Source organism: Rhinolophus sinicus, chromosome 17 (assembly GCF_057876585.1).
Source record: "Rhinolophus sinicus isolate RSI-liver-muscle chromosome 17, RSI-T2T, whole genome shotgun sequence".
Classification (NCBI taxonomy): domain Eukaryota; kingdom Metazoa; phylum Chordata; class Mammalia; order Chiroptera; family Rhinolophidae; genus Rhinolophus; species Rhinolophus sinicus.
In genome coordinates, this window is record NC_142517.1 from 174,783,167 (window position 1) to 174,795,587 (window position 12,421).

Genomic DNA, 12,421 nt, shown 5'->3' on the forward strand with positions numbered 1-12,421 from the left:
CCTCCATAAAAACCCCAAAAAGGATGGGCTTGGAGAGCTTTCATGTTGGTGAACACATCCACATTCGGGGAGCATGGTGCACCCCAACTTCATGTGGACAGAAGCTCCTGCACTTGAGACCCTTCTGAACCTCATTCTTCATTTATATCCTTTATTATACCTGTTACAATAAACCCATAAATGTTATGTGCTTCCCTGAGTTTTGTGAGCCATTCTTGTAAATTACTGAAACCAAGGAGGGGGTCGTGGAAACCCAGATTTATAGCTAGTCAGTCAGAAGTACAGCTGAAGTGTGTGGTCAGTCGTGTGGGACTGGGCCCTCAAGTTGTGGGGTCTGACGCCAACTCCAGGTAAATAGTGTTAGCACGGAAATGAATTAGAGGATGGGTGCTGGTGTCACAGAGCATTCCTTGATGGGTAGAACCGCCCACACAGCTGGTATCAGAAATGTTGTGAATGTGGCACTACTATGAGAGTAAAGAAAAACACAGAGTGTGTTTTCTCCATCTATTAAATTTCACACTGTTGCTATTAAACAGATCACTCTAAACTCAAAGGGTATTTTTTTTCATCCATAGTCTTTTACCTCATTTATTTTCTTAGTTTGAAATCAATTTGATCAAAATGCTGTCATCATTCTCATCCAATCACTGAGAAAAATACCGAGTAAGACAAGGCTAAGACGACTTTACCTACAGACTAATACCTATATACACTTAACAGAACTCTTTGGTATAAGGCCCTTCAACACCCCCACCCCCACCCCCCCACACACACTATAATGCATCCCACATTTACTCAACTTGACAACACGATAGACTGCCAAATACTTTGACCAAGTCTGACGAAATTCTCACATGCTCTATATTCATATTTGTCTCATTGAGTATTCAGGGGCCCCACCAATCTGTCCTTCAGTTCTGGGTAATTTTTTACACCATTTCGCTAAGAATTTCATCCCCTCTATATTCTCTATTATAAATTCCTAATAATTATATATTCGACCTCCTGGAATAATGCCTCTCATTTTCTTTTCTCTCCGTTTATCATCTTAGTATCCTTTTTGTCCTCTTAAGAGTTTTCCTCAACCATCAATTTTAATCTAATCTGTTTGGGTTGTTATCATATTTTAAATCTCTTTTTATTCTTTGACTACTTATCTTCATAACATTTGTTATTTCATAAATGAAATATTTTCCTCTTATCTGAAGATAATAATTATAGGTTTGTTTCTTTTTGAAGTTTCCTTCTTCTCCCTGAATTGTCTGCTTCCTTCAAGTACCTTTTTTGTTCGCTTTGACCAATCAGTCTTTTTTTTTTTTTTAATGCCTGGCAATCCCTGTTCTTCTGTGGGAAGCAATAAAATTAGGAAGCTTTGTATGTAATGTCAATTGCAGTTATAGAACTGTCAATTGTCTGATGCAGCAGAAGATGACCAGGCAAGGCTCTGCATGTTTCATTAGAGGGTCCTCTAATGTCAGTGTCTACAGGTTCTGTTTCTCCCAATGTATTGCGTGGGAGTGGGATGATGGTATGGACGGAATGTTTGTGATCCCCCCAAATTCACGCTGAAGCCCTAATCCCCAGAGTGATGGTATTTGGAGGTGGGGACTTCAGGAGGTAAGTAGGTCAGGAGGTAGACCCTCATGATGGGACAGGGCCCTTCTAAGAAGAGATCCAAGAAAGCTCACTTTCTCCCTCTCTGCTGTGTGAGGATACAGCAAGGGGGCTTCCCTCTGCAAACCACGAAGACGGTCCTTACTGGGAGCCTAATTGGTTGGCACCTTGATCTTGAACTTCCCAGCCTCTAGAACTGTGAGAAATAAGTTTCTGCTGTTTAAGTCACCCAGTGTATGGTGTTTTTGTTATAGCTGCCCAAAGTGACTAAGACAGTATGTAACGGTTCTGGAAGCCAACTAGGGAAAGAGGCTAGAGGCCTTCCCATTTAGTACATTCTGCCTCTTCCCATTTAGTACGTTTTGCCTACCCCTGCCCTCATCAGCTAGGCCTGTATGACTTGGTCTTTTTAAGAAGTAAGTCTCTTCTCCTGCCAGGGTATGAGCGGGTAGCTGCTCCTATCGGACTTTTGGAGGCCTAACTGCTCCTTATAAAAATTTGCAGAGATCTTCCTGTTTTCCTGCCCTAGTCCACACGCCCATCTTTAGAGGGACCTGGTACCTTACAATGGGGTCTACAGTAACAACTGCTGCTTATTGGCTTCCCCAAAGGGGAAGGTTTCAGTGTCCTCAGGTCTACAGTAGCTGCCTTCCATCCTTCTGCTTTCAAGGTCCCAAATACTGACATCTCATGCCTGTGCTGTCTCCCCTTCTGTTCTGTCTTTGTGGATTCGTGCCATTTTTATTCCTTGCTGCAGTTTTAGTGGTGTCTTAGGAGGGAGCATGTATTCAATCCGTCATGTTTAACTGGAAGTCATATAGCATTTTTATGGATTCTTGCTCTTATGAGAAATTTAAGTTAGACAACATAACTAAGGAGTTAAAAGTAAATGCTGCAATGTACTTCATTATATTTAGTTACGTATCAGAGTTTCACTTTAACATCTTCACAAACAGTGTCAACAGTGAACTTCCATTATAGAAACGTCACAATGCCTTGTAAAAATCCCCTTCAAGGGCCAATCACAGGTTATGCACCGAAATTCAGCAGCAAGGAGAAGACAAGCAGTGCAGTTGCACAGTAAAGACGTCATCTTCTCAAATGACCATCCTAACAATTGTGAAGCACAGCTTCTCCCATGGAGCTCTGAAGTAAATAAAATCCAATACATTTATTTACCCTACCAACTCTAATGTTCACCAACTGCTAATTTTTCTGTCACTCCCCTTTCCCCATGAATTAAAATCTGAGGTTAGAATATTAAAAAGGTTACCTTCGTGTGGTAAGTGTCTAAGACAGCTGCAATATTTTCTTTTGAAGGAGACTTCAGTGCTAGCAAATCTGTTTCTAGCATGCTCAACTAAAGGTTAAAAAAAAAAAAGGAAAACAGATTTGAGACCACACAGAAACACAACGATTTTTTAGAAATCTTCTATTCTCTTTTAAATCCTTGTCTTAAAATTATGATGCTCTCTCTTCAGTTGAATCAGTGAAGGAAATTTTCACTGAAGTTGTGCACACACATCCCCACATAGCAAATGTTGCCTTGCAAGGCTTGGATAAAGGTGAGAGAAACTAAAGAGAATTAGAGACATCCATCTCTGTTTCCGTCTGGCTATTGAACACTTGAAATATGGTACTACAACCAAAGATCTGAATAACAAATTTTATTTTAAATAATTTTAACCAAAATTGCTACATGTGACTAATGGCTACTATAATGCAGAGCTCTGTAACAGAGACACTAACTCTCCGTTTATACTCCTCATGTATCCATCCTATGCTCAGCCAAATAGTACTTGTTACTGTTTGCAAAACATAGCTAATGCTTTTCTGCCCATGGGCTTTCTTATTAAATGTCTCCTCTCTCCAGAATGCCTTTTCCTGACAATACTCGTCTTAAAACCCAGCTAAACTGCAATTTTGTGAGAAAACTTTCTTATAAGTAAGCTCTTCTTCCTTTCAATCCACTGAGTACTTGCTCTGTATTCTGTTTCTACACTTATCATACTTTACTCTGTCAGATGAACTGACTATTTATCTTTGTATTCACCTCTGTCTAGCCCCATCCCCAATGTGTACTACTCACTCCTGTCACCCGCGATAGGCCCTGTGAATGGTGATCTACGCACTGCAGATATTATGACTGGCAAGCTAGCAAAGAAGGGAGGAGGGTGTGGATCAGCTTCCTCTCTGAGCATCCTTAGCTAAATACTACTATAATCAAGAGTGTCCCCCAGCCAGAGTATATAATGGAGTGCCCATGTTTGTTTCCTGTGACAGCTCAAGGGAAGGATGAGACAGCCACCTAACTCAATGTGACTGAGTATGCCATAACATGGGAAAGATCTAAAACTTCAAACAATGTGATGGAAAACGCTCAAACAGTGTACAGGGGACAACCTTCAACTTTGTATACTGCATACATTTTTATAACATTCCTTCCCCTGTCCCAAAACAACTGTCCCTCAAGATCAGGTATTCATTTGGAGACCCATGTGTTTCCTGGGAAGCTGACTTAACCCCACAGTTCAGGGATGGAACGCATTAGCTAGGCTAAGCTAGTGGGTATATTCTACCCACCCATCCACCCACATGGTTCAGGGGTGCTATAAACCAGTCCAATCAGAGTGAGCTAAGCCAGCTGAAGCAGAATAAATCCCAAAATCTCTTGCAGGGAATTCTGAGGCAGAATCACCTTTAACTGGGTTTTCTGTTACATTTAACACAGGTAGTTTCAACTACTGTAGTAAAACTGCCGTCCCCATTTTGGAGATGAAAAAGACCCAACACACACTGGGATTTAAAGCCAGGCTGGCTATTCGCATACTCTTTGCCACGTTCCTATCCTGTGCTAAGAACACTGCAACCCTGGTTTTAAAAAAGACAAAGAAACATTGTCACTTGAAACAGATATCCTTTAGGAAAATTTTTAAAACCATATTTTACAAATGTAACTTTTAAATGCACCAGGGAAACAAAACCAAGAAAAACTTTCAAAATGTTTTCATAAAATAAAAGCCTATCTTTTCATATATAACTTTAGAATTTTATATATTGGACTTTCTTAAAGCATTTTTTTTTTTTAACAGAATGTAATTATTCATTAAAAAACATTCACTGAAGGTGCCAGGCAAAACAGCCTTGAATTGATATGATTATCCTCATTTTGTTTACGAGGAAACTGAAGATTGGAGAGCTTAAGAACTTTCCCTAAGGTTACAGAGCTTTAAGCAATAGATCCAGGAGTCAGACCCATATCTACCAAAGCCTGTGATCTTAACCACTCATACTGCCTCCCGTATAATGTGAGGTACTCCAACAACACAAAATGAAATCATCCAAGTAATTACCTTTTCGGAATCTACAAAGTGTGTAGCAATTCCTGCTGTGTACACATCTCTTCCTTTCAGCCTGAATCCTGTTAATGCAAGGAAGTAACCAAGTTTCCCTTGAAGTCTTGGCAAGAAATAACCTCCACCCACATCAGGGAATAGTCCTGTAATTAAATAACAAAAAAACGTAAGAATGATTCACATCAAAGAGATGACTATAACTTTCTTTACTTTAGATTAGATTGTCATTTCTCTCTGGAATTTGAATCCATATGAAAAGGTATTACACTAAGTATTATGCAATGCAATCAATATCATAAAAGACTTGCTATAAAGTGTGCTCACTGAATTTGGGTATTTTTCAAAATTTTCATGTCTCATTTCTACAGAAGTCAATAAAGTATTTGATGGCACAATGTTGTGTATATAAGAAGTACTCAATATATACTACCTAAATTTTCTCACCACAAATTACTTTCAAAGAATCTCCAAAACTGGTAAAAAATTGAAAAAATATTATTTCCATATGATAATCATAGGAAAAAATATGCATAATCTAAGGCTATTACATTAATGTGACATTTCATTATTACCATTTATTTTCCAAATAGTCAATTACCTAATAGTTAAGATATTTAAAGTGATGCAATAACCATTAGTCCTATCAAATGAACAAGTTTATACTTAATAAAACCACTTGCATTTTATTTTTTTCTTAAGCATTAGTATTTTTTGAATTCCTTTATTCTCTCCAGTCGTAACAACTGAAAATAGCATATATGCAAATACCTGCCAGTACACTACTTTTTGGTGTTTAAGAGCTCCTTAAACAATTGTGACCCTCTAGTTTGATAATCCATATATCTATTCTAAGATGGCTTCATTTAATGACGTTGAGATAAAAACACAAGCATTTAAATTCTTTCCAGTTCTACTTGACAAAAAGTTCCTAGACTTGAAAGAATCAGCACTGTGCTAATGTAAACAGAAGCATCTCTTAGCACCTCAAACAAAATAGGTCTAAAGTTGAATTCATGACCTTTCCCAACTCCCATCATCTCCTTCCAGTATCACGTACCCCAATAAAGGATACAACCATTCAGCCTCCACACCTTCTTCTCTGTACAACTCTCTTAATCCCCCATCAGAGACTATGTCCGACAGTTGATTTCTTCTCCAAACGGTTCTCCACACAATAGCCAGGGTGATCTTTCTAGCAACACATATCTTGATCAGTCTTGCATTCTATTGCTGAAAACTCGTCCATAACTCTCTATTTCTCTTAGATTAAAACCAACACTTTTATCAAAGACTTCAAGGCCCCGCACCACTTTCTCAATTATATCTCTTACTATTCACTCGCTGAACCCCTGCCACTCTGGTCTTCTCCCTTCAGTCCCCCACCTTCTACATTCCTACCTGCCCCAGAGCCTCAGCAGCACTTGGCCCGATGAAAACGCCCTCAATCCTGGAACATTTTCATCTGTTCCAGGGCACCACATTCTTTTGGCCCCAAGTGTCTTCTTCCAGTCCCCGTTGCTGGCTCACGTTCCTTTGCTTGACTATACATGCTACTCAGTGCCTAGGCTAGATCTCAGACAATCCCCTCCTCCTTACACACGCATTGTCTTTGCTCTTATGACTTTAGATAACATCTATATGCAGATTCGTCCCTGTTACGGACTGACCTGTGTCCCCACCCCTAATTCTTAAGTGGAAGCCCTAACCCCCAATGTGACAATTTGGAGCCAGAGCCTTTAAAGTGGTAAATAAGTTAATGAGGTTATAAGGGTGGGGGCCTAATCCAGTATGACAGTGTCGTTATAAAAAGAAGAGACACCAGGGGCACACACACAGAAGAAAGGGCATGCAAGGACACAGCAAGAAAGCACCTGTCTCTAAGCGAAGGAGAGAGGCCTCAGGTGAAACCAAACCTGCCAGCACCTTGATCTTGCACTTCCAGCCTCCAGAGCTGTGAGACATAAATGCTGTGTAAGCCACCCAGTCTGTGGTATTTTGTTGTGGCAGCCCTAGCAGACCAAACACTCCCAAATCTGTATATGTGGTTATGCCATTTCCCTTCAATACCAAACTCTTAGATCTGCTTTGTAGATATAACCACATGGACAATAAGGATCTCAGATACAACATGGCAAAAACACAGCTCTTGATTCCCATCCCTCCAGCTACACCACTCCTTCCCTAATTGGCCTCATCCATTCAGCAGCAACAGATAAACACCTTGGAGTTATTCCTGATTCGTCACATCAGCAAGCCAGTCAACTCCAAAATATTTTTCAAACCTATCTACTCTATTCCAACTCTACACCTCCCCACTGCTCCAAGCCAAAATCCTCCCTCTCTAGGCCTGTGCTATCCAAAATAATTTTCTGTGATGATGAAAATCTTCTATAATCTATGCTGTCTGCTCGCCATAAGTGGCTATTAAACACTTGAAATATGGCTGGTCAGCTAAGGAACTACATTTATTTGAATTTATTTTAAATAGCTGTTATGTGGTTAGTGGCTACTGTACTAGACAGCACAGCTCTAGATTAGCGCACAGTCATGCGCCGCATGAGTTTCCATGAACAGCCACATATATGACGACGGTCCCATCAGATTAGAATGGACTATAAGCAAGAAGTCTGCGACGTTCAAAGAAAAGGCTGGACCCAGCTACATAAGATGCTGCATTAACTGCTAGCTCTGCGAAGTTTAAACACAAGGAGGCTCAGCGTACTGTCCATCTGCCCTGCCCCTGCCCTTGTCTGGGGCCAAGAGGGAGCCAGGGGAGCTGAGGAGGAAGGGAACCCAGGGGGCCCCTCAACCTACCCGCTCGCCCCTTCCCACCCCTACACACACACACACACACTCTCACTCCCTCCCTTTCCCTTTGTTTCTCTTTATCTCTTTTTCCTCTTAGTGTCCTCCCCCTCCCTCCCATTTATTATTTCTCCTCTCAAGCTTTAATCTATCTGGATCTCTTTCAATCTCAGCTCTCCCTTTCTCTCCCTTTTCTTCCTTCCCTTTCTCCCTTCCCCCCTCCTGACACCACCTCCCTCTATGGCCCTCTCCCACCCCCTCCCCAAATGCACATGTGTGCAGGCACACAGAAACTTTATCTTTTATACCATATTTTTACTGTACCATTTCTATGTTTAAATATGTTTAGATACACAAGTACCACTGTATTACAACTGCCTACAGTATTCAGTCCAGTAACATGATGTACTGGCTTGTAGCCTGAAAGCACTAGGCTATACCACACAGCCTATGTGTGTAGTGGGCTGTAACATGTAGTTTAAGTACAGTCTGTGATGTTCACACAATGATGAAATCACCTAACGACGCATTTCTTAGACTGTATCCCTGTTGTTAAGCAACACATGACTGTAATAACCTCTTGACCAGTCTCCCTCCTACTACTTCGCACCCTTACTATTATCCTCACAGCAGCCAGAATAATGGTATTAAAATGTAAACCAGATCATGCCACTCCCTGCTTTAAACTCCCCCAGTTTCCCATGATGTTTAGGTTTAAATCCAAACTCATCACAAGAGGTCCCTGTGTACCTCTTTGAACACCGTGTATCGCTCCTGCCCTTGATTCAGACAGTTGCCTCTACTTGGTTCCTTGCATAGATGAAGTTCGTTCTTACTTTAGAGTCTATACTAACTTTTCTTACTGCCACAGCATTCTGCTGGCTCCTCCTGGTGCATTCAAATCTCATTGTAAAGGGCATTTCTTTGGAGAATCCCTTTAATTATCTAATCTAAAGAACCCATTCAAGACTAACTCTTTGGACAAGATGGAATAACAGGGACCAAATTTACCCTTCTACCTGAAACAAATATAAAACCAAATGCAGTATATGAAATAATGGTTTTTAATACACTGGACCATCAGACAATAAAGGAAAGTGATCTCTGAATATCTGAAAACAAGTGAGGTGAACCCTACAAGAACTCTAGCTTAATGCCCTGAGATAATTTCCAGGCCCAGCACAGTCCTTGATTTGAGGAGATGATGTTAAGCGTTTAAGGAGACTGAGGCAGCTATAACTTCCAGAACAGAACACTAGAGATGAGACAGCTGCACAGAAAGAAAACTCTGGAGATCTGCAGAGGGTCTCCTGTTAAGTATTCGGCTTGGTACTGAGCAATACATATGCATGAGGAAACGATCTGAGTCTAGGACAAGAACCATAAGAAAGGATTACAAAGAACAGTACTGGGAATCCACAAAGCTGGGAATAGTGCCTGTTCCCACCAGTCAGACCAAAAACCTCATGATTCACAGATACTGAGTGGAATACAAAGAGGGGTCTTTGCTTCAATAGTGGGAAATAATTAGCACTAGCCTGAGCACTCCTCTAATTCTGCATTTTAAAAAAGTCTTAAAAGACTTGAAAGGATCAAACTGTTTCAAAGTGACTTAAATTCAACCCAGAAGCAAGCTCAAGAATATTTATAAAAATACAAAAATATCCAGTACCCAACAAGGTAAAGTTTACAATGTCTACAATCCAATAAAAAATTACCAGGCATTCTAAAAAAGTAGGAAAAAACTAGCCATGAGTTGATAAAACAATCAAAAGTGACCCAGAACTGACGCAAACATAAGAATTAGCAAACAAAGACTTAACACTTATATTAAACATGTCCTGTATGTTCAGAAAGTTAAATAGAAACACAGAAGATGCATACATTTTTTTTAAAAAAAGACCTAAATGATACTTGAATACATGAAAACTAAGATAAATGTATAAACTGAAAAATATCTGAATGAAATTAAGGACAGATCAGACTTTGCAAAAGAAAAGATTAGTAAACTTAAAGAATAGAAACTAAAAGAAAAAAAAAATTTAATGAAAAATGCATGAGTGAGCCTAAGTTTAAATAGAGCTTCTGGAAAAAAAGGATAGAAAAATATTTGAAGAAACAAGGTCAAATTTTCCAAAGTTAACAAAAACTATAAACCTAAGTAGCTTAATAAACACAAGCATTAGAAACATGAAAACTACACTAAGGCACACCACAATCACATAGCCCATAGAAAATCTTAAGAGCAGCCAGAGAAAATAAAAAGACACTTAGAGAGGAACAAAGATAAGGATGAGAGCAGATTTCTCATAGGAAACAACATAAACAAGAAGACCGTGTAGAAACATCTTTAAAATCCTGAAATTTAAAAATTAAAATAGAATTCTATACCCAGGTCTGAAATCACTCACCTCAGCTTTCACCTTAGGAAACTAGAAAAAGAAGTGATAAAACATAAATAAGCAAAAGAAAGGAAGTAATAAAGACTGGAGCAGAAATAAAATAGAAAACAAATGAAACCAAAAAAAGCTGATGTTTTTAAAATCAATAAAATTAGTAAGCTTCTAATTAGACTGAGCAGAAAAAAGAGAGAAGACAATTTTTAATTTGTATTAATATAAAAAATGAAAGGGCCAGATATCATTACAGATACAAAAAAGATAAGGGAATATTATGAACAACTTCATGCTAATAAATTGGACAAATTCCTTGAAAGACCCAAACTACCAAAGCTCGTGCAAGAAGAAATACACAACTTGACTAGACCTACATCTGTTAAAGACTTTGAATTTGCACTTAAAAACCTTCCCACAAAGACAACTCCAAGCCTAAATGGCTTCACTGGTGAATTCTACCAAACACAGATGAAAATGATACCAATTTTACACAAACTCTTCCAGAAAATGAAGCCAGCATTACCCTGATACCAAAACGAAGCAAGGACATTGTAAGAAAACCGCAGATGATTATCCTTCATGAAAACAGATGCAAAAATTCCAAATAAAACTTTAGCATATCAAGCCCAACAACATATAAAAAGTATAACACATCATACCAGAGTGAGATTTATCCTAGCAATGCGGGATTAATTTAATGTTGGAAAACCGATCAAGTAATTCACCATTAACAAGCTATAAAAGAAAAACCAGTGGCCATCTCATTAGATGAAGGAAAAAAAAATAACAAAACTCAAAATCCATTCCAAATAAAACCCTCAGCAATCTAGAAACAGAAGGAAATTTCCCCATCCTGATAAAGGGCACCTATGAAAGCCTACATCTAACATCATACTTAATTGGTGAAGAACTGAAAATTTTCCCCTAGGATCAAGAATAAGGTAAGAATGTCCACTCTCAACACTTCTATTCCACTTTGTATTAGAGATTCTACCCAATGTAATAAGACCAGAAAAAGAAAATACAGAGTGGAAAGGAAAAAGTAAAACTGACGTTATTTGCAAATGACAATTTAGGAAATCCATATTGATAACTATCAGAATTGAATTTTTTAAAAATATCATTTACAATAGCATCAAACAATATGAAATACTTAAGGATAAATCTGAAAAAGGATGTGTAAGACCAATACACTGAAAACTATAAAACTTAGCTTAAAGAAATTAACAAGACCTAAATAAATGGAGAGATACAGTCGGCTCACAGGTCTGAAAACTCTATTGTAAGATGTCAATTCTCCCTAAATTGATAGATTCTAGACAATCCAAATCAAAATCCTAGCAGGCTTTTTTGTTTCAATTGACAAACACTCTAAAATTCGTGTAGAAATACAAAGCACCTTTTTTCCCCAAGTTTTTTTGGCTATACCAAACAAAACTGGAGGATTATCACTACCTGATTTCAAGACTTACTATTAAGCAACAACACTTAAGACAGTGTGGTGTTGGCACCAAGACAAATATATTCAGATGAAGGTGCAAAGGTAACCAATCAGTGGAGAAACAATAGCTTTTTCAAAAAATGGCGTGGGAACAATTATATCCCCATATGCAATATAATAAACCTAGATTTGTACCTCTGATCCATACCTCACAGCATAAGCAAAAAATAATTCCAAATGGATCATACATCTGAATGTAAGGCTATTTCCCCCTAATAATCTTTTATCTAAAATTAACTGCAGTGTATTAGTGTTTCCAGTTAAATATTCTTGCTGTTATGTTTTCAGATATACTTACTGAGCTAATATAAATTTTTAGGTATCTTCATATTCTAATTTTTTTTAATTCTTTCATTTCTATATCTCACACAAGATTCCATCAGTTCCTTCAACAATAGTGTAATCTGACATGTATCAAAAGAAGATGCTTCTAAAAGTAATTATGAAAAATTTTGATTTTTTTTTACCTATTGCAGTTTCCGGCATTGCAAAAAGAGACTTCTCTGTGGCCACTCGAAATTGCCCATGAACTGAGAGACCAACTCCCTAGGGAAATGAGGCAAAAAAATGTTTTAACATACTGTAATAAATAAGAACAAATTATACACTCACAAACATTATAAACCAAGTAAATTATATTCCACAAAAATTTCTTTCAGGAGATAGATTGGAGAGAAAACCTAAACCACACAATTTCAGATGGGCAAAAGATATATGGGTAATCCTGATATCTGGAATAGATTTGT

At 38.3% G+C, this 12,421-nt stretch overlaps 1 protein-coding gene across 3 annotated transcripts in view; it reads right to left on the reverse strand.

Annotated features, from left to right (window-relative positions):
• The window catches only part of HIBCH (3-hydroxyisobutyryl-CoA hydrolase), a 75,707-nt gene that overhangs the window by 21,744 nt on the left and 41,542 nt on the right, over positions 1-12,421 (reverse strand). For all 3 annotated transcript variants that reach the window (XM_088793802.1, XM_019740711.3, XM_074339398.2), the window contains 3 exons: positions 12,143-12,221; positions 4,971-5,116; positions 2,891-2,977 (listed from right to left, as the gene is read on the reverse strand). In XM_088793802.1, coding sequence (XP_088649928.1) covers positions 2,891-2,977; positions 4,971-5,116; positions 12,143-12,221 — 312 coding nt within the window. The remainder of the gene's footprint in view (positions 1-2,890; positions 2,978-4,970; positions 5,117-12,142; positions 12,222-12,421) is intronic.